The sequence below is a fragment of the Podarcis pityusensis genome, assembly GCF_964106645.2.
Source record: "Podarcis pityusensis genome assembly, chromosome: 2".
Lineage (NCBI taxonomy): Eukaryota > Metazoa > Chordata > Lepidosauria > Squamata > Lacertidae > Podarcis > Podarcis pityusensis.
In genome coordinates, this window is record NC_138029.1 from 88,025,427 (window position 1) to 88,050,808 (window position 25,382).

The 25,382-nt window shown below is 44.4% G+C and overlaps 1 protein-coding gene across 1 annotated transcript in view; it reads left to right on the forward strand.

Annotated features, from left to right (window-relative positions):
- Positions 1 to 25,382, forward strand: part of CHST13 (carbohydrate sulfotransferase 13) — a 46,089-nt gene that overhangs the window by 15,273 nt on the left and 5,434 nt on the right. The window contains exon 2 of the mRNA XM_080996956.1: positions 22,365 to 22,447. Coding sequence (XP_080853082.1) covers positions 22,365 to 22,447 — 83 coding nt within the window. The remainder of the gene's footprint in view (positions 1 to 22,364; positions 22,448 to 25,382) is intronic.

Genomic DNA, 25,382 nt, shown 5'->3' on the forward strand with positions numbered 1-25,382 from the left:
GAAACTGTCTGGCTTAATTAGGATTTACCAGAGGTCAAGTTCAGCGCAAGTGATCAAAGCCCAACTAATCCTGATATATACACATTTTTTTCACTCTTCACAGTGACAATCATTGCCAGTCATTTTATGCTTCCAACCCTTAATTCCATCTTTCAGGTATCCTTTTCCAGCAAAACCACACTAGAGGAGTGCAAATGGAAGCCAAGTTTTCCTTAGTATTGATAATAGGATGTTCCAGAATCCATATTTGGACAATGTCAGTATTAGGCCAACCAAGGGTCTTTGCATGTTGCTGGTGCCATTTAAGGGTCAAATCATAGAGCTAGATGGAAGAGGGTCTTGTAGACTATCTAGTCCAACACCCAACTTCAAACAGAATATCCCCAGAGCTAGAGCAGTCCCAGCAGGTGGCTGCCTAACCTCTACTGAACTACTACCCCAATCAGCACTGACCATTAGCCAAGATTGTGTGGGGCTGATGGGAGTTGGAGTCCAATGGCATCTGGACAGCCACAGGTTCCCCAGCTGTGCTCTACTAGTAGGTCTCTGGTAAGGATTAGCCCATCAACCACCAGCCAGCAATAGCTCAATTAAGCTTTTGGTTTTGCATTCTGCCTAGAACTGCAAAATAAAATAGGTCCAGTCCAGAGCAGGTCACAATATATGGCATATGTTGGCCTGCCATGGTTGGAACAGGATGCAAAACAGTGACAACAGTATTCAGTGGAAAAGCCAGGCTTCCCACCCCCAAACAAATTCTCTTAACTGAAAAGAGACTGTCTGATCTGAGGCATGCAAACCAATCACAGTGAACTCTTATTTTTGCCCTTTTCCTGTGTGTTTGTTTTCCTGAACTCTGAAATAGTTCTGAAATTAGATATTGCAAAAGTTCAAAACTTCAAAGAATCTCTCGGGTGTGCTGTGATCAAGCTGGTGTATAAATGAATAGCTGTGAACACTGCATAATTTCTGGGCAGAAAGCTCACCCATTTTGTGTGCTTGCACACCAAAACTTTTAAAATACAGGATGGATTTATCATTTAATTACTGCAAAGCTTTTTGTGATATGGTTTACATTTTCAAGTCCGGGCTCAAATTTTCTGTTTTCCATGGTTGCTCCAGCTTCTTTCTATAAAAGATAAGATGATGTGTTCTGTCAGACCAGCCTTCCTGAGACAAGCAATGGCAGTTCACCTGCTCAGGGTCCCACTCAGTCTCTGAGGGGTCTTTTATTCTCCCAGCCAACATTAAGCACCCCATATTCGTGATCAGTTTTGATACAGCTGGGAGAACATTTAAGTGACTCCCACTTAGGAGTGTGGCATAATTGTGTGGATCCCACGAACAGGACTCCTAAAAGGGGCAAGGTGGCGATTTCATGGGAAAGAGATGCACACACCAGGTTTTGCTCACCTAGCTGGGCATTGAACTCTTTTCTCAGTTGCACAGAAACCACTCATGGATAATCAGCTGCCTGAAGTTGAGGGAATATCAGAAGATCATAGTAGAAGGGCTGGAGCAAAGAGAAGTGACACCACCACCATCGTCGTCGTCAGTAAATAAATGCATGCTGTAACAAATCTAAATGCCATCAGTGAATCCAGATGTACAACAGGTTACTTTTATTCATTGGGTTTTCTAAGGTAAGGAGAAATCCGAATAAATTTTTTTACAAAAAAGGATGGGCTATCAGGTTGATGACAACATTGTGTGGATGCTGCAAAAAGAAGAAGAAGAAGAAGAAGAAGAAGAAGAAGAAGAAGAAGAAGAAGAAGTGTGTGTATAAGCAGCTCAAATTGCACAATAAATGTCTGTCTGCGAACAGCCTGAATTTCTAACACAAATCCCCAAACAAATGCATTTATGATTCTCAAAATGTGGAGGATTTCCTTACTGGCATCTGGACACTGGGAAAAAAAGAAAAAGCTGGATGTTTTCTTGCTGTTTCAGCTGTAGTCAAGCTCAGGTGCAAAGTTGCTAATGGCCACAGGGTCTCACACTTTGCCCCCCCCCCCAAAAAAAATTCGATTTGAACCTTTGCACAGGTGCAGATACCACAAAGAGCAAAAAGTGGGCAGTGTTGAGTCTTTTGCCAGGCACAAGCTAAGCTGGCACTCCAGGTATTTAGAATTTTTTTCGGGCAAAATTTTCATTTACCTTTTGTTTAGCAGGAAACGGACTCTCTATTTGAGGAAAAGGTGAAATGGCATATGCATTGATTACTGTCAGAAGTATAAAAGAAAAGCACTAAGTTCATTGCACATAATGGGAGTTTTATCTGATGACATGTGCTATTGCATCTTGCCCAAAGCAAACAAATTTGGAAATGGCAGACTTGAAGTTTTTATTTCCTTCTAAATGTTACTTTTAACACATCTGGAATTGGTTTAATTGCTTTTCTTCAATCACAAATATTTGCATATAGCTGTATGTTATTTTAAAATAGAATAAAATGTGAGTTTCAGAAAGTGGCCAAGACTGAAATTCAGAGGCAAGGAAATTAAAAGCTAAGGACAGTTATTTGATGCTCTAATGAGCTTCATCCAGACTGTTTCCTGTCCCTGAGAGCAGTGGAAAAGAAGAGTTTTCAACTTAGCAGTCACATTAAAAAAATAAAAAAATTGGAACCCAGCTCTTTGAGATGACTTAGCTGTGGTTGTTGGCATTTATTTTTCTTCTGTCTCGATGCCTGTTAAATTTGTTAACAGTGAATGCGTCTCCTGGTAGGAGCACATCATATAGCTGACTACAGTCTCCAAAAATTATGCTGCCAGGAATAACTAACAGTACGTCAGAATTGGCCCTGGGACAGAAAACGTTTTTTGCTTTATGAAAGGAGTTCTCTGGAGGGATCCATATGAAAAAAAAATTGAAATAGGAGTGCAGAATTCATTTTCAGGAACCCAGTCTCCTGCTTCTGGATCTTGCATACAAAAACCATATGGATTTTGAATTCTGACAGTGTTCTCCACCCCCGCTTTAAATGGCTTTTTCTTAAATACATATATTATTCTTTGGAGTAGGGAGGGTGCCTATATTGACCATAGGCATTGCTCCACAGAGTAAAAGAAAAGAGAGAGAGATGTATGATTATTGTGCCCTACATCTCCATGAGACGCGGGTGGCGCTGTGGGTAAAACCTCAGTGCCTAGGACTTGCTGATCATATGGTCGGCGGTTTGAATCCCCACGACGGGGTGAGCTCCCGTCGTTCGGTCCCAGCTCCTGCCCACCTAGCAGTTCAAAAGCACCCCTAAGTGCAAGTAGATAAATAGGTACCGCTTTATAGTGGGAAGGTAAATGGCGTTTCCGTGTGCGGCACTGGTGCTGGCTCGCCAGTTTCAGCTTCGTCACGCTGGCCACGTGACCCGGAAGTGTCTTCGGATGGCGCCGGCTCCCGGCCTCTTGAGCGAGATGAGCGCGCAACCCTAGAGTCGGTCACGACTGGCCCGTACGGGCAGGGGTACCTTTTTACATCTCCATAGTTCACAAGAAGTTAGTTTCACAAAACTATGGAATTTACTTCCACCAGAGGTAGTAGTGATGGCCACCAATTTGGGTGGTTTAAAAGTGAATTTAGAAGGGGGGAAAAGGAAGATAAGGCTATTTATCAATGGTTACTAGCCACAATGGCTTTGTTCCACCTCCATCAGAGGCTGCACTACATTGGCACCCACTGTGGTTATAATAATTTCCTTTAGGTGCTACTTCCCCACCCCTCTTTCTGCTCTCTTTCAACTGGACTTGCTGCTTTCTTTTTGCCCCCCCCCCCAAAGAAATAATTTTAAATGAATTGAGGGAAGAGAGTTCTAACTTTTTACTGCTGTTTGCTGGATGGCTGCATATGAACCAGTGACTCATCAAACCTTTCCAAGTATGTGTGTGTGTTGGCCACAAACTTGCTTTCCTTATCGGCAGGGGATGAGGTGGGTGAGCAAGCAGCTCTCATTACTTTCTAGCAGTCCACATGCTCTCTCATGGAGGAGCCGCAGCCTGTTTTATTTTGGGGTGTGGGGTGAAGAGAGGGAAAGGAAGGACCCATGCAAACTCTGTCTTTAATGGAGTGTGTATGGAACTGTTTCCCGCTGACAACAGTAAGTTGGAAATGTCTGTACAGGGAAAGGGGAATTTGCTATTCCATGCAAACTATATAGCCCATTGCCCCATGTGCCATGGTCACCTCCAGACTGTGCCACCATTTTCCAAGAGAGATTCAGTTGCGTACTGGCAGTCAGTTAGAGTATGTTAAAGTGTTCTTCAATACAAATCTGCTTTGAGAAAAATGAAAACTTCTGAACTTCTTTTGTGGTAAGGAAAGTGACGAGGGGATGTGCTAAAAAATGTGGGACGGCAGTCAGTTGATGTGAAATCTTATAACCTCTGTGCAATCAAATTGGGACAAATGCTTGATAAAGAGCAAGCACAGTATAGCCTCCACACAAGCTTTGGGCTAGCAAATCAGGATTGAATGCTCAGCGGATGGGATGTCTGGAGGAACTCCCAGTTGCCCCCAAATGCAGTTTTGCTGTTTCTTCAGTTGAGGGAGTGCATGTGTGAAAGAGGGAGGAGGGAGAGGGAAAAAAAACTGTTTACATGGATTTTGAGAAAGACCTTATATACACTAAATTTTATTGCAGTTCAAAATTCCATGTTGTTTGTTCAGAAGACTTCCACAGCCCCTTTATCAGTCTGTCTACGCTTTCAGTAGTGAATCCTGAATTGGAAGTGAATTTTGTATTTACACAACAGAGGGTTTATCACATGCCAACAAAAACAACGAAACAAAAAATCCTCTGTCTACAGGCACAAAGGAATATTTAATTATATTTTGTTATCTTTTGTCTCCCTACAGTTCATTGTGTGTGTGTGTAGAGGGAGGGGTTGTGCTCTGTTTTGTCTTCCAAAAAACAGGCAGTTCTGTCTTCCTGCTGTACAGTGGTACCTCGGTTTAAGTACTTAATTCGTTCCGGAGGTCCATTCTTAACCAGAAACTGTTCTTAAACTGAAGCACCAGTTTAGCTAATGGGGCCTCCAGCCGCCACACCGCCAGAGCACGATTTCTGTTCTCATCCTGAAGCAAAGTTGTTAACCTGAGGTATTATTTCTGGGTTAGCGGAGTCTGTAACCTGAAGCGTCTGTAACCCAAGGTGCCACTGTACTGAGTCTGTAGAGTTGGCACAAACCAATATGGACGGCTTGTGCCATGGACAGCCAAACTACAGAACTGTTTGGAACCTAGTATCCAGTGGGCTTGAGATTAATCTTTACAGTGGACAAAGGCATGATTGGGGGAGGCTGTTCGAATTAGGTGTAGGTGACCCTGCTTTGCAGTGGTCTGGTCTGACATGGATAGTTATTTACAGAGGGACCTCCTTCATGTGCCTCCTCTATGAGAAGTCTTTAGGGTGTCCTTTTCTGACGTGGCTCCCTGCTTGTGGAATGCTCTCTCCAGGGAAGCTTGCCTGGCGCCTTCATTTCATATTTTTAGGCGCCAGGTGAATACATTCCTCTTTTCCTAGGCTTTTGGCTAATAAAACAATCAATGGCCTCTTAAACTGTAGGGGGTATTGTTTTTGTTTGTTGCTATAGCATGTGTTTTTATGTTGTAAATCACCCTGTGATCCTTTGATGAAGGGTGGTATAGAAATTAGATTTGTTTTAAAATAATGGTAGATAGGAAGTTATCTTAACACCAAGTTGGACCATTGGTCTGTTTAGCTCAACACAGTCTCTACACAGACTGGCAGCAGCTCTGCAGAATCTCTTTCCTGGAACTCTACTGCAAACCCTTTGCACCATTTCATCCCTCATTTCACATCTGGCACTGCCCTCGCTGAGAGCTGGAACCACCTAGAGTGTGCTGAAAGCTGAAAAATGTAAATGCCAGGCTGAAAGGGAAGGGTGTGGAATGGCATTACCCGTAAAGGATTCCATTCGCCTACCTTTTTTGTAGAGGGCTCAGCTGGAGCTGGGGAATTTTGCTCCTCTTCAAGCTAGCACCACACATAAAAGGATCCCCAGAGGTTTATTGTGCAGCTGTTGCAAGACAGGCATTAGTTACAGGTACCCCAAATAAGCAAGAGAAAGTGATGCCCCCAAACAGCAAACAATTTGCAGGGGGGGGGGAATTCGTCACTATTCTGGGTTTTTTGTTTTACAAAAAGCCATTTGTCTCAAAAGCGGGAGAAGTGTCAGTGTGATTTCCAAGCCAGGCCTGGCAGGAGTTTTGTCTGAAGCTGTGCTGGAGCTCACCTTGTCGTTTTTGCATGCTGCTTCTGGAAAGGCAGTTGTGCAAAGGTGGGAAGATCTTGGAAGGTTTCAGGTCAAGAAGCTCTTCTGGTGGAAGAAGACTCGAGAACAGTTTGAATGCTGGGAGTTTACTGGCACGGCCTAGTTTACAGTTGGCAGATGAAACCAGGATCTGATATAGTGGCATCTTTCACTTCAGAAACCCTGGATGGCATTTGAGTCTCTTCTCCCCAAATGATGGATTCCTGGTGTTTTTATATTTTATTAGTTGCTCCTTTTTGGAGGAGAAGACCTGGATATAAATGTTTAATATAAATAATAAGAAGAAACCTTGTTGATGGCAGCCCAGCTCTCTAGGTGACTTCATCCAGCAGTTTCCATGCAGATATGAAATAGAATGGGGACTAGATAGGATCCTGTGATGAGGGGTTGAACACCAGTTCCCCATAGCCATCTTCTGGAATTTGCCCTTAGAGTAGGTACAGAGTCATGGCAACTCAGTGTGCCATCAGTCCCAGCTGCCTGTCCAGAAGGATTTCATGCTCAGTGACGATGAATAGCATTGAGTGGTCCTTCACTTAGCTTTTGAGGCACTTGTCAAAATCAGGCCTTAGCTCAGATTGAAATTAACCCAGATATGAGACGATATGGTATAATATTGTCCTAGATCTCTGGTGGCCCATTCAGACGACCAGATTTTCACCTGACATTCTAGATAGTGGACAGTTTTATTTGTGAACTATTCACCCACAACTTACTGAATTGTTTCTGAGACAGGAAAACCAGCTGGCTGCTGCATAATTTCATTCAACCTGTCCTGGGCTTATTTGTGAAGTACCTGGTTGAAACAGCCACTCTGAGACGAGGACTGGGCAGTATTGTGTGGGTGAGCCTGGGGAGACAGGAATGAAAGGGTGCTTATAATTGATATTACATCATGGAAGTATCTATCCTTTGTTTTAAAAAAGTAATAAAAAGGGGAAGTTTGCAGCTGTTGGGAGCCCTAACAACTGAGGGGTATTAGGGAAAGCATGCAGGGAGATGCAGAAAGAGAACCACAGTTGTTTCACTTCATTATTTCCTGGAGATATCTGGTTTCTCTGGTAACTGAAACTTAACAGCAGCACATCCTCCTGCAACACTTTTCTTCTAAGTCAGGAAAGCAGTCCTTTAACATGCCTGTCCCTGTTCCGAACTGCAACACAGCCAGTCAGTGTTCTCCCCATTTTTACTCCTGAGCCAATATGCAGACTGCCACAATCTCCATAGTTCACTCAGCTGAAACCTGGCTGCTCTGCCCATTTCGGGCTCTTCTCTAGGGATGCTGGAGAGCTGTGAGGGGAGCATAAATTGCCAGTGTTCACTTACTCATTGTGTTTCAGTAACAGAAATCAACCCAGCACATAAAATTGGTGTTTGCTGCCACTGTTGTTTTCAGTCCACAAAACAACATGTACTGGATTACATTGTGTGCTCTCCCCCCCCCCCCCCCCAAAATTGCACGATGTTTTCCTTGCTCTGAAATGAACATGGTGGAATAATGTAAGGACAATATAATGACATCATTTATGAAATTTTGCCACATTGGACAGTGAGACACATGATGTAGTTTTGGGTGGAAGATGAACTGCAGTGGGGCAGCTCACAGCATATAAACTTTCAGTTTCATAACAATGGGACTCTGTGTGTGTGATATATATATAGAGAGAGGGGGGGGGGAGGGAGATACGCAGTACCGGATTTAGGGCAATGTGGACAATTCCCCTGCACAGGGTACTGAGCCGTGGGGGCACGATGAAGAAGCAGCAGCAGCAGCAGCAGCAGCGGCTGTACCAAAAGGAATTATTGTGGGAATAAGAAATTTTTAGGAGCGGGTGCCAAATTTAGTCATCGCTCAGGGCACCATATTAGCAAAGTCCGACCCTGATATATATATGCAAATTTAGAAATGATTTCTGTAAGTCAAGTAGAAATACAACACATCTCATTATGGTGGGGCAGTCACCAGGGAACCTGTGTGCTTGCTCAGTCTGCTGACCAGGTGCTGCTAACAGTTGACAGGCAGCTTCGGAGCTCCTGCTCTTACTTTTTATGGTTCTTTAGCTTTAACCAGACTTGGACTGGACAGCCAATCAAACACAGGACTGTCACATGTAGTGTAGGTCACATGACTGCCCTGATCACAAACATGTCACGGCCTAGAGATTTCCCTGCCACAGTTCTTCAGCCAGCTAGGGGACATTACTAGATCTTGGGTCTTTCCTTTCTTTTACCCCCTCATCGCCACTCCTACTTGCCCACTTTCATTTCTTCCCAAACTTCCCTGGCAGCAAGAAGGTCTGATTAGGCCCTATAACACTTCAGGAGCAGTATCCCAGGTTTCCAGTTCTGTGGGAAATGGTTTCCTGGGGGCTTAAGCCACACAGTGCTGCTTCCAGGCCCAATGAACATCAGCTTGGGGTGTGTGTGAGAGCTGGCTTCATGCCCATTCAGCCAGAAACCTGAAATCCCCAAATCTCTTGGGGATGTTTCAGATGGTTTTGTTTTCTTTACCCTAGTTTTAAGACTCTTCTTTCCCTCTCAGTGACACTAGAAAATGTCATTCTGGCCTATTACTCCACTGCCACCCTTTGCCAGCTCCCCTCAAGAAACCTCCTGAGGCAGCTGTGCCAGACACAGGACTTTGCCAGTCAACAGCCTCCTGTTACGTTGCACAGGCAACGTGTTATGTCTGTATGCGTGCTTGGTAGGTTGTCCAAGCCGCTCGGAACAGACTCCTGCCTGTTGTGTGCTGCTTTGTCAGACCACAAGCATGCAGGTCTCACTTGGCAAAGGAAACCACCTTAGTCAGGAGACGGAGATGCATCTAGAGGAAGGGAACCCTAGTGCTTAGGAATAAAGGTGCTATTCAAGGGCAATGTAGCTCAGGGCCTGGCTGGCACAGGAGTGGCTGGATTGCCTCCATTCAGAAAAAGATTTCTTGGAACAGCTTGGTTTGGGGAAGGGGGTCGAAGGGTGGAGCCAGGGTGGACCCAGTCATCAGTTTTACAGGGGTGCATCAATTGTAGATTTGGGAGTAAAAAGCTTGTCACATTGCATTCCACATCTGGGCAGTGTAGCACACAACCAAAGGCACGAAGAGCGTGTTGGCCAAAGTTGGTGGACAGACTTCGCCTGTACAGACCCAGCTGGTCTTTATGATCATTGGAGGAGGCCCTCCATGGTTAGTGGATTGCCACCTAGGGACAATACTGAAGTGGGCCTTTTCTGCATATATGTGACATCAGGCATGGGGGCCGTAGCTTGTGTAAAATCAGCCTTGTGGGCTAAATTCTAACCCTTGCTGGGTCTATTTAGGCCCTTGGTTGAAGTTCCCCACTACTGCTTTTAGGAAAGGGATAGGCAACTTGAGTGTGACAGTTTTACAGAATTGTTTCATGAATTTTGCATGCACCCACCTTCATTTTCTGTCTAACAGCACAATCTAACCATGTCTACTCAGAAGTAAGTCCTGTTGAATTCAGTAGTAAACAACATTAGGATTGTAGCCTAAATTGCTTCCTTCCACCAAACAATATTTATTTTTGGAGAAGTTTATCTTTAAATGAGAAAACCATGAAGTCAGTTTATGGCATAATATGTGGACTAAGGAATGGTGACAGTGAGAAAGTGTCGTGAAGGCTGGCTCCTCCTTCCTTGCATCTCCTGAGAGAGCCTTTAAGACAAAGAGAGATGTTCAAGCTAATACTCTTTTTTTTTAAGCTTTGTCTTTCTACTTCATTTCCCATACTCTCTGTGGCGTGCATCACATAAGGCATGTTGGTCTAGTATAGCTCCTACAGAGGCAACAGTTGGGTGAGGGGAGGGCAAGGAGATGGGTCTGTTGACCAGAATATTGGTTTTCTGAGCTTCCTTTTATTGTGAGAAAAAAGATGATGTTTGGGAGCACCATAGTTCGGGGAAGCAACTCTTCAACCAATGTGACAAGAAAATGCCCCATGTGGAAAAGAAGTCTAGACCTTAGGTCCTTCTCTGCTCTTTGTTAACAGTATTACATATGGCCCTATTACTGAGAGCAGGATAAAAGTTGTATGCATGTTAGCATTACAGATGAAAATACTCTTAATTTTGGACTGCCCCAGAGAGCAGTGGGCGATATATGTTTATTATGGCCTGGAAAAAGGACAACAACAACAACCAGTTTCAGTTTTGACAGATGTCTCTTAGATCTGCAGGAATCCAGTAGAGAAAGGCATGCTGCTCTTGTGCGTTTCCCATTTTCCCCATTTGTGGTCATTGTCGAACATTTAAAATGTTAGCTTTAACCAAGGAGGAAAGGTAAACAGGATCTAAATACAATTACCCCCTTCAAATCAATACTCTTCCATAAAGCAACAAGAACTAACTTTTTTTTTTTTAAAAAAAGAAGATCTTCTGGATCACTTTTTAGAATTTCTACTTCCAGGAAGGCCAGTGGCTGTAATTGTTGCCCAAAGCTATAATTTCTGGCTTTAAGACAGCTCTTTCATTTCCCCCTCTTTTTATATCTTGGGCAGATGCAACAGGAAGTGAAGGGGGTGGCTGAATTTAGTAACTGACGGGGCAGTAGCATACTCTACGGCCTACAGATGCAAGTACACTCCCCTTCTGTGTCTTTTCCAAGGACATGATCCAGTCGTGGCTAAGGACCTTTAAATCTCACAATTGATTTCAATGGGAGAGCAAACGTTCCTGCCGTCTTGTGTTGTGCCCTGGATTCCCAGTGTGTCATACAGCCCAGCCAGTGGTTTGCGTCCAAAGTTGTGAGCTTTGCATTTTGGGATCTGTTCTTAATCATTGCTGTACAGGGAAACCCTGTTGGCTGCAGCCTGCATGATGTCACCGTCGGCTGCCTAGAAATCTGGAGCGCTGTCCCTTCGGTTCCCAGCCAGTTGGATTCGTCATTTGGTGCGTGTCTGATCAGTACGCAGATCCAACGCTAAGAGGGAACTACAGCAAAGACATAACGTGTTTCTGAATCCTCTTCTAGAGGATATAATTCTAAATGTCTCCCAGTCAATTAATGGTACCCTTCAGGAGCGCAGCCTCATTCTGATTAATAGTAAGGTTGTAGGTAGTGAATATTTCTCTCATTACAGAGACTGTGTTCAAATAGGTCCACAGCAATGGACGGTTCTTGGGATTACTCAGCACTCATGATTAGATGCTTAAATGAGCATTTCCCTCTTTGAGTGTTTGTGGCTGCGTTCCAGACAGTAGTTCTTTATGGCATGTTCACGTCCTTTTGCCAAACCACAGGTTCAGGCATGTTAGAGCCACATTGTTCAGTGCCCTTGGCCCTTTTCCCTTTGTCTCCTCCTACATGCCTACTTTAGAAGGAAGATGAACGACAGCAGTTTCCACCTCACAAATTGGGGGTTAGTGGGCAGAAATGGGAGTCCAGCCAATGCCCTACTCTGAAGCTGTGAGGAAACCTGACACATTTGCGCATCAGGTTCCAGATGTGCAAGGCTGTGTGTGTGCTTTTCCAGTTCTTGACATGCTAAATTGGTTTTGGGGCAAAATGCAGCGTTCCGGGAAATGTGGTGTTTGTTGTTGTTGTTGTTTTAAGAAAATTAGGTTTTTGCTCTTGAAGCTGTGAATACAGATTTGGGTGATGCCTGGCAAAATCTCGGGAGTGTAGGAAGAGGTCAGGGGTTTGAATAGGAAATCCAGATGTTGGGAGCCTCAGTGTCGTACATAACTTGTCATCCTTTCTGACCACAAGTAGGAAAAGGTTAAGTAAAGCAATTTGCAATTAAATCAATGAATAGAGGCCTTGGTATACAGTCTCTTCCCCCCGCCCCTTGAATCTTGGGTTGCCTTAGTAAATTTTTTTGAATTGCTTGTTTTATCAAAGATCACAAGTAGCCCAATGGACAGGGGTACTTTTTTGTATAAAGAGCTGAGGCTCATCCAGCTGATAGCTTCTATCTGTTAGGTGCTTGTGTAGTAAACTGGAAGTAGGACAAAATGGAAGCCTTTGAATGGAAAAAGTACTCTACACACAACAGGTTAAAAATACAGCTCATGTCTCATACTTTTTCCTGTAATTGCTTCTTCCTTCTCTGTGAAGACACTGTTAGAAACTGACTCTTGCCTTTGTACAGTGGAAACTAGGTATGTTCCAGACAGACAGACACTCATCTCCCTTCAATTCAGTTTTAAATCCAGTAAATATTAAGTGGACTAGAGACACCTTTGTGGGACTCTATCACACACATGTGGCCTGCCCAGCTCAGTCAGTTCAAAGCTTCCAGAGAGGAACAGGAACACTTCAGTTCCTAGAAGGTTGTGAACCAGGGCTATGTGCAATTTCTATGTGCTAATTTTGTTGATGTCTTAGGGATTGTTAATGGTTTTTATTATGATTGTATTGGGGAGGGGTGTACACACATGTCATATATATATATATATATATATATGCATTGCCTCACTGCGGGTTGTGCATAAAACACACACACACACACACACACACACACACACACACACACACTGTACAGTCAATCCATGGTGAAGGAATATATTTATTAGGACCAACTAAAATGTCACAAAATGGGGGGTAGTCTTTTCAGTTCTCCATAGCTTGTTGTTAAAGTAGGGTGTGGGGTAGAAAACAACTGGCTGGCACTGAAGCTATGGTGCCTGCATATAGTCACAGTTTTATGATGGAATATGGGAGGGAGCAGTAAGCTTGCATAGATTGGGCTGTACTAGATTCTAGGAAGGTTTCAAGTCGCATCTTGGGCTGCCTCAAGAGTTGCTGACTCCAAGCAGCTTACAATGGTTCACACAGACCCCAGTTTTTGAAATAAAAAAAAATCCCCATCTGTCTCCATCCTTGGGTGAAGCACACAGGTTCCTTACTAAGTAGCATCCAAAATCAAGCTGGAACTGGGAAGTTTCAACAGAGCTGGAGACTAATTTTAAGAGATATACATGGAGGGAAAGTCAATACAAACTAAATTGGGTACTGTTGCCTACTAAATATTGCAGCCCTCAAAAAATGGTCCATTCTTTGATTTGTAGACAAAGGTCCATTCTTTGATTTGGCACCAAATTTCAGAAATGATTTTAGGTTTTAGGGGGTACAGATTGATCCAGGAAAAGCAAAGAGTTTGAAAGCCAACTTTTGAAACTGCAGGGATGCACTTGCCATAATTTCCAATGGAAATGCCAAAGGGCACCATTGGGATCGTTTCCAGGTCAGCATTGGATAAATATCTGATTTCTGATCGTCAAAAGCAGCAGGGCTGTTCTCTAAGCTGTATGTTCTCAAAAGGTTCCGAGGAACATTCACTCTTTATCCTCTGCCCACTCAATTAGTATAATAAACCAAACAGGGTTAGCTTCAGATTGATTTCCTTTCTGTTTCTGAAAAAGAGTGATGGGAACCAGCTGGCAAGTCATTACAGGGCCCTGGCTTTAAAGCTATTATTGCCATCAAACTGCTGGAGAATAATAGCATCACTGTTTAGTAGAATATTACTTCCAATTTGGAGTGGTATTTTCCCTTTCCTCAGCCCTACAGGCAAGATTGATGGCAGTGGTGGTGAACTCCACGAAGTCATTCTTCATACATGGAAAGGCCTTAATGCAGTTGGATCAATCAGCTTTATTAAGTATCAGTTAATTATGTTGCTGCACTTCCTAATGCATGTTGGGTATTTGGAACAGAGGAGATTCTGTCCAGGGCCAATTTGCAGATTGCAGAGATGATGGCATTTCACACATTAGATTCATTTTGTAATGCTCATGTTAGCACACTCCTAGAAATTTAAAGAATTAATCAGGGATGTTGTAGAGGTGGATTTCCTGCTCTGACAGAACTATAGATGACCTTTGTGGTTCCTTATAACCTGGGAATTAGGACCTGAACAACACCTGGAGGTCTATCTCTGCCCTAAGAGTTTGAATTTTGAACTGGTTTGGAGACTCTTCCAAAAATACACATCAGTATATTCTGTTACATAGAGCTCTTTATTAGATCAGAGTTTGACATCTGGAAGAAGATGACTTAAACAGAACAGGATTGAGGGGCTTTCAGGGGCTGGCTATATTTGGCTGTATCACACTCACTCCTGGAGCTACTCAGCTATGTCTCTGCTAAACCTTTCAAGGGCCTTTGCATACGAAGGATGTCACATACAGCACCTGATGCATCGTAAAGTCAGGTGGTTTCATTCCAAGACATTGCAATATCAGAAAGGCTTTTGTGATGGGGAATCCTGCTGTGCTGATGGCTGTAATCCCGACTTCTAGTGGTGACTAAGAATCAGATCTTGCCCTTCAGGAGCAACTATAGGTCAGTGGTAGATCACATGCTCTGCATGCAGAAGTTCCCACTTCAACCTTCTCACTTTAAGAGTGAAATGAAATTGTGCTGAATTTCCCAGCCTCGAAACTGTGTGTCATTTCTCCTATTTGTGTGTGTGTGGTGGTGTGCATCTGAATCAGCCACCATTTGGAGGGTGGTGGCTTATCTTTAGAAGCAGGGCTGTAGCGGATCTTCTCTTCCCCTCCTCCTTTTGCTGCTACTTGCAGTGGCATTGGCAAAGGGAGAATTCTTCCTTCACAGTTGGACTGCTGCCCTGATGTAGCTGAGCCATTTGTGGCTCCCTTGGGGCCATTTTTATAAGTGATTCTTAAATCATGTTTTTAGGTTTTTCCACATTCTGCAAATTGAAAATGCTACACTGAGCAGAGTGGACATTCACTTTTTACAACAGCTGCCTCCTGTTTTCTCTACCGCACTAACATTCAGAAAATAATATTTCTGACTGTAAGGTGTTCTCCAGTTCCAGCTAAAACTGTTCCCTGTTATGAATAGAAAATATGATTCAGTTCACATTTAAAGGTGAACCTACCTATTTGGCAGTTTCTGAAACAATGCACAAACTGAAGCAGCCATTCTTCAAATTTTGCGCTTCCTTGAATTTTGCATTGCACTTCTCCAGCCAAGTAACATGCACCAGAATGCAGGCTCTGGGATAAAGTGTGCATAAGATGCATATATTAGTGAAAATGCATTTTACTAGGGAAAAAACACTTTGCAGAAAGGTGTCTATTAAAAGAAATTAGCACTCAAATTCTGATGAATTTTCACGAGGGCTTTTTAAAATAATACTAATTGCAAGCTGATGTGTAAATGTGGGAAACTGAGCTTAAGGTTGGAAAACTGAGAAATCAAAATTAACAGGTCCCCCCATCCCTAGTTCTAACTGAGATAGGCTGCAGTAGTTTAATATTGGGAATAGCTGAGTATAAAGCAAACAGGAGTATTATGGATTAAGGCACTTACTGATGTACAAGTGTTTGTGAAATATGCCATCACTTCTGACCCAAGCCATGAAATTTGAAAAGCATACAGACAAAAGAGATGGCGTAATCTTTTATTTTAACACCACAACCGCCAGGTCTTGTGGAATGAAGAAGCTTGGCTGCTGCCCATTTCCAGGCGAGAGCTTCAACGTTCTTTCACCAATAAGTTAGCAGCTACTTTTTTTCTAAAAGAATAAAGATTACATAGCCTTCTCTTCCCCTTTTGCCAAGCAGACCAAGTGTTCTGCTGAGTATTGCAGACATACATGAATGGTTCCTGCATATATATGGTTGCTGTCTCCTGAAAGGCAATGTTTTGGTCCTTGGTTGAAGCCCAGCCTAGTGGTGCCAGGAGGGGTCTGGAACATCATGCAATCCTTTTTATTCTCCACCCACACAAGCAAAAGCCATGATCAGAGTTCAGGGGCATATTGCAGCCAGCCAAAAGCACTCTAGGTGGGTGCAAAGCAGGGGTGGTAAGGAGCATGGTTGGGTTATGTGGCCTGGGTAGGGTCCCAAGAGCCAGACAGAGAGGCTTGGAGAGCAGCATTTGACCTCAGACCTGAGGTGCTCTACCCCCGGAGCACAGCTATTCCATTACTCAGCAAATCCCCTCCCTTTTTTGACTTTCCAGATAAACTGACCTGATCCACACCTCCTGGACTGATGTGAAGATTAGGACGCAGTTATTCATTAGATTTCACACTTCTCAGAATTCTGCAGGAGAGCTCTTGGCATTAAAACCCACACCAAACAGCCTTTAAAATACATCTAGAGAAGCTTACATTGAGACAGAATAAGCATCTCAGTATAAACAAAATAAAAAAATTCCTTCCAGTAGCACCTTCGAGACCAACTAAGTTTGTTATTGGTATGAGCTTTCGTGTGCATTCACACTTCTTCAGATACACCTGAAGTGCATGCACACAAAAGCTCATACCAATAACCAACTTAGTTGGTCTCTAAGGTGCTACTGGAAGGAATTTTTTTTATTTTGTTTTGACTACAGCAGACCAACACAGCGACCTACCTGTAACTACATCTCAGTATAGATTTTGTGATAAGATAAGGTCAGGATTCACCTAGTGAGCCTGTCAGCCAAAGCCGTCCACAAGGACTTCTGCTTGTGTGAGGGAGCTCTCCACTCTCTCTCTCCCCCCTGTGTCCCTCCTTGAAATTAGCTTGGGAATCTGAGAAGCCCCAGAACAGTGTGCAGAGGGAGGAGAGCGGCATCATAGCTATTGGCTATTCCACTGGAGGTGGTGGTGAGGAACAGCAAATGAGCCTGTACTGCCCACCGTGCTGCTTCCATTTCTCTTATCTGCCATATACCGTATTTTTTTCTCTATAAGACTCACTTTTTCCCTCCTAAAAAGTAAGGGGAAATGTGTGTGTGTCTTATGGAGCGAATGCAGGCTGCGCAGCTATCCCAGAAGCCAGAACAGTGAGAGGGATTGCTGCTTTCACTGCGCGGTGATCCCTCTTGCTGTTCTGGCTTTTGGGTTCAGAATATTTTTTTTCTTGTTTTCCTCCTCCAAAAACTCTGTGCGTCTTATGGCCTGGTGCGTCTTATAGAGCGAAAAATATGGCATATGGGTGCATTCTGCACTTACGTGAAGATAGATAGATAGATAGATGATAGAGTGGCTTGATAACTGGGTCACAGAGCCAAGCAATTTCCTATTCAGGTCACTGTATTGTCCATAACTACAGTGCTTGAGTGGGGCCTGCCATGGCTACTAGCACAATCAGTAAATATCCTGCTCTGATGGTTCCCTTGACAGCTCATACGCACACTCTCCGAAACAAGATATCTCGAATCCCAACTTTTCCTGTACTTGGCGGGCTACGAACATTTATCCCATTCCCACTCTTCATGTTTAGTTTCCCCAAAACTGGCTGTTGAGATTCTCTTTATAGTGGAAGCCCTGCGCCACATACCACCCTGCTGCACTCTGCATGAAGAATTATGTAACTGCCCTCAGGCTACTTGCCCCTTTCTTTAAGTGTGCTCTTTAAGTGTGTTTTCATAAGGCAAGCTTTCATCTCTGCTTTATGATCAGCGCAGAGCAGGCAGAGCTAAATTGTGGCCCTATGGATGCTGCTGAGTGACAGTTTCCATGCCCTCAGCATTGCCTATGCTGGTTTTGGCTGATGGGAGCTGATCTCCCAACAACCTCTGCAGGGCCAAAGGTTAGCCACCTGGTGGAGAGATTTAGAGACTTCTGACAACTCGATAAATAACTGCGCCAAAGGGTCATTTATACATCCATGTGCAATGTGTATCTGACAACCGAGGATCGCACTCCTTGCATCTGACAAAATGACCCCAAGTCCACAAAAGCTTATGCCGTAATGAAAAACTGTTAGCGTTTAAGGCATCACAATACTCTCTATTGTTTTAGGAAGGAAAAAAGTCTTAACTGCGCCTAGTTGCCTTTTAGTTTTCAGGTGTTGCAAAGATGCTAAAATGAGGTTCCAATATGGTTTTTGTCTTCAATTAGGCCAGCCGAAATAGTGTGCAAACTCTTGAGTTCTCAAGAACTCTTCATCAAGCCACGTGGGGAACAAATTAAGCAGTAAGCCTCCTAGGCTGATTTTATAATACAGTTCCATGGATCTGTTGTGTATGCTCCAGTGCTCCCCGCCTCTCTTCCCAACACAAATGCTCTTGTACACATTGTAAATATCATCTTGGCTAGAGGAGATCAGCACTGCTAGCCTCCTGTTGCCTTCTATTGAGAAATCCCTTGATCAAGCCCACACAGCAGGAAGGGGGCATATTCCCTTGACCACACAGAGCAGATTGCTACCAGTACTTAGTGAAGGAAAGCCTAAAACACATAGTTGTCTTAACACCACGAGAGGTGTATAGGCAGTTTGAAAACTAGTTTTTGAGTTACACATATCTACAGTTCTCATTTGCCATGAGGTATCTGTATGAAAGCTGGTTAGTTAGCAAGTTTCTAACATGTTAGGTGTTGTCAAGCCAGGGCTGAGTCCAATTCAATGCCAGTTCTTCCTCCCCCCCCTTTTTTTTGTATGTGGTTTGGTGCACATTTTGTTGTGCATTGACTTGGAGCAAAGGCTGCACTTGCTGAGACCGACATTGGAAATTCCCTTTGTGCTTTGAGTTCTGTCTCTTCCCAAGCAAGAGAACTTGGTCTAACGGTACCAAAATCCAGTCAGTTTGGATTAGGTTTGAACATTTACAATCTAGGACAGGGCAGAGAGAAGACTGAAATGCAGATTAACACTTGGTTCCCCATATCTAGCAAAGCTCTCGTGACAAGCTCTTCCTATCACCCCCGTAACGGTACCTTTGTGGGCATGGGTTGTGGTTACTTGCAACATTGCACTTCTTCAGTAACCTGCAGCTTTCTCCCGACTTTTTGCATCAGCTCACAGATCACTTGCCCTTTAGCAACTGCCAACCTTGCATATCGGCACTGCATTTGCCCAAACTGAGTAACTTCCCCTTCTGTCACGTGACAAGCATGTGGTAGGGCTGGTGATATTTCTCTGGATGATTAAATTCTCCCCCTCCCCTGCTGATTTCCACAACCACTGCAAGCTATCAGGTTATTCACCGTGTAAGAATGTGACCAGCCTTACCTTCTCTCCCCTCCCCCCACTTCCCTTAGTATGCTGAGCTGATTTCCCAAGTACTGTACAAAGCAGTATAAGAACATGCATTTATACTTGTTTTCTCAAGCCAGGGACAATGGCATTTAGATTAGTGGTCTGTTACTTATGATTTACAGCCTGGAGTTCAAAAGCTTGCTCCCCTTCCCCTAGCATGCTCATCCTGATTCTTCATATTCATGCTTCTACCACAAAAGATCTAGATTTGCTATTTTGAACATGGCGCCTTGAAACCCACCTACTGTGGCACCTACAGCAGGAGCAGCAGCGCTACAAAGAGATGTTTGGGCCAGTCAGTTCTGTTCTGTGCTGATTTGTTGTTATCCCAGCAGTAATGAGAATACAGAGCATAGGCCTGGGGTTGGGCATCGTCCTATAAGCCGTGGATGGCTTTGGGGCAAATTCATGAAGGATAAGGCTATCATTGGCAGCTACCAATAATGAAGGGCATGCTTTGATTCCACAGACAGAGGCAGTAATGCTTCTGAGTAGCAGCTGCTGAAAATCACAAGTGGGGAGACTGCTATTGCACTCAGGTGCTTCTTGCAAACTTCCGGCAGGTTGACCCTGTGAGAACAGGACGCTGGATTAGATGGGCCACTGGGCTGATCTGGCAAGTTCTTCCTGTGTTCTTACATTGAGCCTACTACAATAACAAATATTTTCAAGTTCTTATTATGGGGAGCAAAACTAATGAGCACGCCCTTCTTACTTTTTCCCAGAATCCTGGCCCCCTGCCTCAATAGGGTTCTTAGTCATTGCCATGAATGAATGTTTAAAATCTGCCTTGACAGGTTTCTCCTTTTTAATTGGTAAGCCACTGGCAGTGGCGCAGGCTCAGAACCTCACACATGAGCAGCTCAGCCGAGTGTGGCAGCTTGGCATGCGTTTGATCAGGCCTCATCCCAGCGCCACAATGGCTTCCCCTTGCTGCAGGCCGAGGGTTCACTGGGTTGAGCAAGCCAGTGACTGTTACTGACAGCCACCGCTTCTTGGGTAATTGCCTGGAGAGTCAAGCCCAGCGGGAAGTGGTTTATCTTTGTGCCCACAGGGGTCTAATTATTTTGCAAGTGACGAGTGAAGGGTTTAGTTACTGTAAATGGGAAGTACTAAATAAGGCAAGCCACAGAATTTTGGTTTCCCTGTCTTACGCCCTGTCTGGACAATGAAAAGCAAAAAGCAAAAAGAAATGCAGTAGAATTAAACAACAAACCAGGATAAAAAGCGCAGCACAGAAAGATAGGGTCGTATGTGGTATGTGGTGTGCTCTGGTCATAGCTGTCAACTTACAGATTTGAAAATAAGGGACCAGCAGCCTTGAAAATAAGGAACCAGCAGCCAAAATAAGGGACCTGCAGCCTCACCTGTTCCAGGCACTCCAATCTTCCTGTCCTCCTGCAGTCTGGTCAAACTCATGCTGGATAGCTTCGAGAACACTGTCCAACCAACTTTGTAACCAGAGGTTCAACTGAATAGAATCTGAATCACATGCACCACAAGGTCTATGCAGCCTAAACTTAAGATGGCTCCCCCGCCTGGCTTTGAACTGCAAAGTTTGCAGCAGCACGTGCAACAAAATGGCGTCCAGCATTCAAGCCCCCCCCCCTCAGCTTGCATTAACTAGCCACACACAAGGCATGCAAGCTCCACCCCCCAGTCGTTCTTAGACTTCTTATTGGGTGAGCAACACAGCCAAGCAACACAGTTGGAACCTCCCTCCTCTCTGGCCGGCAGGGAGGGAGGGAGAGGAGCTGCTTCCTTTGAAATTTAAGGGACATCATTTAAGGGACATCCATCAATAAGGGACAGCAGCGGGACATGGCGCTGGAATAAGGGACACTTGACAGCTGGTCCATGGGGTCACGAAGAGTCGGATATGACTAAACAACAACAACAAATGTGGAATAGCTCTGTGTGAACATTCAGTCATCAGTGCAAGGATTTCTGCTTGTAAAATGGAACATTCTCTTTCCCCCTCCCCTGGACTGTTCTAGGGGTTCTCCCAACCCTTTGGATCAGGTTTTTGGAGGGGGCAAGGGAGGTGGGGAGGGGACAGAGGGGGCAAAGTCCTGTTGCACAAGTGGATATCTTTGTGCTGATGGGATATCACCCAGAACGTAAAATGCAAATCATAAAAGCGGAATTAAGACATAAAAGCCAACAAGAATTAAAAACAGCAAAGATAAAAATAGGCTAATTTGGGAAGGACTGGAAGAAAAGAAAAGTTTGTAATAAAGGCTGAGAACATCACAATGTTGGGGCTTCCTTCGCTTCTAAGGGAAGAGAATTTCAGAGAACTGGTGCCACAGCACAAACAGCATGTGCCCATTTGTCATGTTTTATTTTGCTTTCTACTGCTAGTATTTTTGCTACTACTGCTTTCTTGTTTTATTTACCATTTAATGTTTCATTGTGTTGATAGCTTCAATCCTTGTTAACAACAACAACAACAACAACAACAACAATTTTATTGTTTATATCCTGCCCATCTGACTGGGTTTCCCCAGCCACTCTGGGCGGCTCCCAGCAAAATATAAAAAATAATAAAATGTCGGACATTAAAAACTTCCCTGAACAGGGCTGCCTTCAGATGTGTTCTAAAAGTTGTGTAATTCTTTATCTCCCTGACATCTGATGGGAGGGCGTTCCACAGGGATACTTTGAAGGTGCTCTAACAGAAGAGTGGGATTAAACTAGTAAGTGAGAGCCTAATCTTATTTTCTCTAATAATTTTTAGTGGGAGGAAAAAGTGAGAAGTGGAGCAAGTGAGACAACCTGTTTATCAGACCTGTTGTGCTTTCCAACTCCATTGGGAAGGTTTTTTTTGTCAGGCTTAGGTGTTCATCTTGACCCAGGCATAACAGAGCACATGTGAAAACCATTTCCCAGGCAGAATCTTCTCTTAGATGCCTACCACCCAAGCATCTCAGTCATATACTACAACCAATCGGGTGCCTTCCAACTGTTGGGACTACAGCCCCTGCCAGCACATGCCGGAGGTCACCAGGTTGGCAAAGGCTGACACTGTGTGTGTATGTGTGTTTATATTCATTCATTCATGAAACAAAGCTGCTAGTGGCACTTTTTAAAACTTCCCCCTTTCCTTTCCAGCTGCAGAGGACAGGATTCTGAAGTCCAGTTGGCATGGAAAGTCCGGTCGAAGTCCACTTCAGGCTCTTTACCACGGTGATCAGGTGAGTGAACGCGAAAAGGGAAGGTGGAAGGGCGTGGAGGGAACCAGCAAGAGTTGGGGAGTGCTCATTGTGTGTCAAAGTCCAGGCAACACACAACGCTTGCTATGATGCAACTTCGGTGTTACTATCTGCAGAGGAAGATGTGCATTTCTTCTTCTTTTTTTGTTAGGACAACTTTGCACCCAGACCACAATTTTTTTGACCCATTTTATTCTGCCTCGTTGATAATTACAGAAAGGTGGTGGGCAGAGGAGGTAAATTGCCAGTTTGGTGGTTTTGTGTATCTGGAAAGGGGATTGAGTTCCTCTCATGCCCTGGCCACCCTGCTTTCAAAGCATCCAGCAAGCGAATCAGGAGCAAGTCCTCCCAAAGGCTAGCTCCACTGTGAGCATGTTGGCTTTTCCCCCTCTCCAAATAGTTTGCAGAAGTTAGAATCAGTGGCATCAGATGCTTCTGCTGCATAGCTCAGGCTCTTGGGCTGCAAGTATTCTGGGAGGCTTCTGGCAAATATATCTAGATCTAGAAAATTGGGTGGAGTTATTTCTCTCTTAGAGGTTAGACTCAATTGTCACTCCTGGGGAATCTAACCTGCCATCTTTTGCATGTTAAAAGCATGTGCTCTACTGCTGCACAATGACTTTCCCCAAAGGTCCGCAGCTGCCCCTGCTGTTGCTCAGAGATTTGGTCTAGCAAGAGATTTATCCTCATAGGTTTATACCCTACAAACAGTGGATGACTTAAGCAATCCTATGTCTGGATTGTACCACTTTAGGTTGCAGGGGGAGGCATGCATGATTTAACAATCCCCTACACTTTTTTTTTTTTAAAGACCTAATTGCTGGTAACCTTTCCCACTGATGAGGCAGTTACCTATTTGTGGTGGTTTTTTTTGGTATGTTTGGAGGATCATTAATGGACATCGACCCCCACCAGCAGTTTGACATGGTGCAGTCCAGGTAAAGGTTTTGCCACCTTATCCGATGCCCCTGACTGCTTGGCCACAGACTCCATTTAGCAGTGTGATTTATTCTAGGGGACTGATGCCTGGCAAGGGCGACCTAGGAACAAGGAAGGTAGGAAACTCTCCGCAGTTCAGATACCACAGGATACTCCCTGTGTGTGGCTGTTGGAGCTTGCCAGAATACATTTTATTTTCTCCTCGTAACCACCTACTCTTGCCTTCCTTTTGACAATTAATTTAATGGAAACAGGAGAAAATGAAAGCCAGATAACTGCTCCCACGGCAGCGACGATGACTCCCCAGTGAACCCATATAGGAAACGGAACGGCTGCTTTTCAGTGTTATAACGTTTCTGCCTTAATGTCTCAACTGTGTTTTTAAAGAGGAGTCATTGCAAGCGCACAACATTCTATAACTTTTAATCCTTGTGTTACACAAAAGCTGCCTGGCCCTTGTGAAACGGGGTGAGTAAATGGCCCCTGACGTAGTCAATAACAATAGCTTCCTATCTAAGATGTGCCCCAGCTCTGGGAGATGTGAGTTCAAATCCTGGGTCAGCTTATGAACATAAGAGCCCTGCTGAACCAGGCCAAAGGCCTCTCTCTAGTTCAGCATCCTGATTCCTGCAGAGGCTGGCCAGAGAGGTCTCTTGGGAAGCCCTCTAGCAGGACCAGGAGCAGCACTAGAAATAGTCCTCTCCCAGAAACTGGTATTGGGAATAATGCTGCCTCTGGTCCTGGAGTAGCCACTGGTAGTCTTATTCCCCGTGAGTCTGCTGTCTTTCTTTTCAAGTCACTGTGTCTGAGCATTGGTCTTACTCCCCACCTTGGAAGTGACCACAATCAGATCCAATTTTGCTAGATGGCCAAAACAATAAGGTGTGATGTGCCTGCTCCACCCATCTCTCTGTCTGGCATTAAGAGAGTGGGTTGGGTTGTTTTTTTTAATGTTATCCCTCTTCCTTTTGAAGAGCGTGAACAAGTCTTATTTGGCCTGGCAGATGCCAACGGGTGAGTGAGAAATTGAGGCAGGCATGGTAGGTTGAGTAAGCAGGCTCCTGGGCTGTGATCTAACAGCGCCTGACAGCTGTCAGGAACCCTCAGAAGACAAAAGTGAAGGAAGCAAAAGGTCTACCTACGCGTTGCACAGCCCCTCCTAGGAAGAAAATGCTGTTGCTACGTAGTGGGAGCCTTACTTGAAAAGGTTTTGTGTTGTGTAGGCCAGATTGTGGTTTCAGAGCCGTATGCTTTTTAGTAGAAGCTCCTTGCTTAAAGCTAGGAATGCTTTTCTGGGCGCAAGACAAAGAATCTGCTTAATTGTGTAACAAAATGCAGAATGCACCCTGCGCAAATGTCCAAGATTTACCGCACAAACAGCTTTAAGCCCTCTGTGGGATGGCGTAGCTGATTCCCCCCTCCCCCAGAGAATATTTTGCGTATGGGGATCTTCAAAAGCAGGCCTTTGGCACGACATCAGAACTTGTGTGACGGTGGAAGGAGCAACTGAAGGAATAAATGCAACTGAACCCACAGCTGCAGTTCACGTGCTGAAACGAGAGCTTTCTGTCTTTAATGAAATAGGAGGGAGAGAATCAGGGCAGACTCCTTCAATAAATTGATGTTGCCTTGTGTTTCTTTAAAAAAAAGAGGGGGGGAGACAACGGTGGGCATAAGTGTAGAAGAAAGCAAGAGGAACACACATGCATACCTTCCAAGTCATGAATCCAGTTCTTGAACTTGTTCAGAGTAGCAAGCCCTGGGGCATCACCATGACCTTGGAGTGGCCTGACCTGACCCCTTCCTAACAGATGGCTTGCACAGGAAAGAACCGCAATAAGGAGCAGGGAGGCTGGGATGTTTGAATAGCCCAAGGCAGTCTCTGCTCACGTCATCCTGTCCCAGAGTTAACTTTGCCCTGCCAAGAGCACTTGGCCAGGCCTTTCATGAAGGAAGCTTTGATGCTCCATTTTCCTTT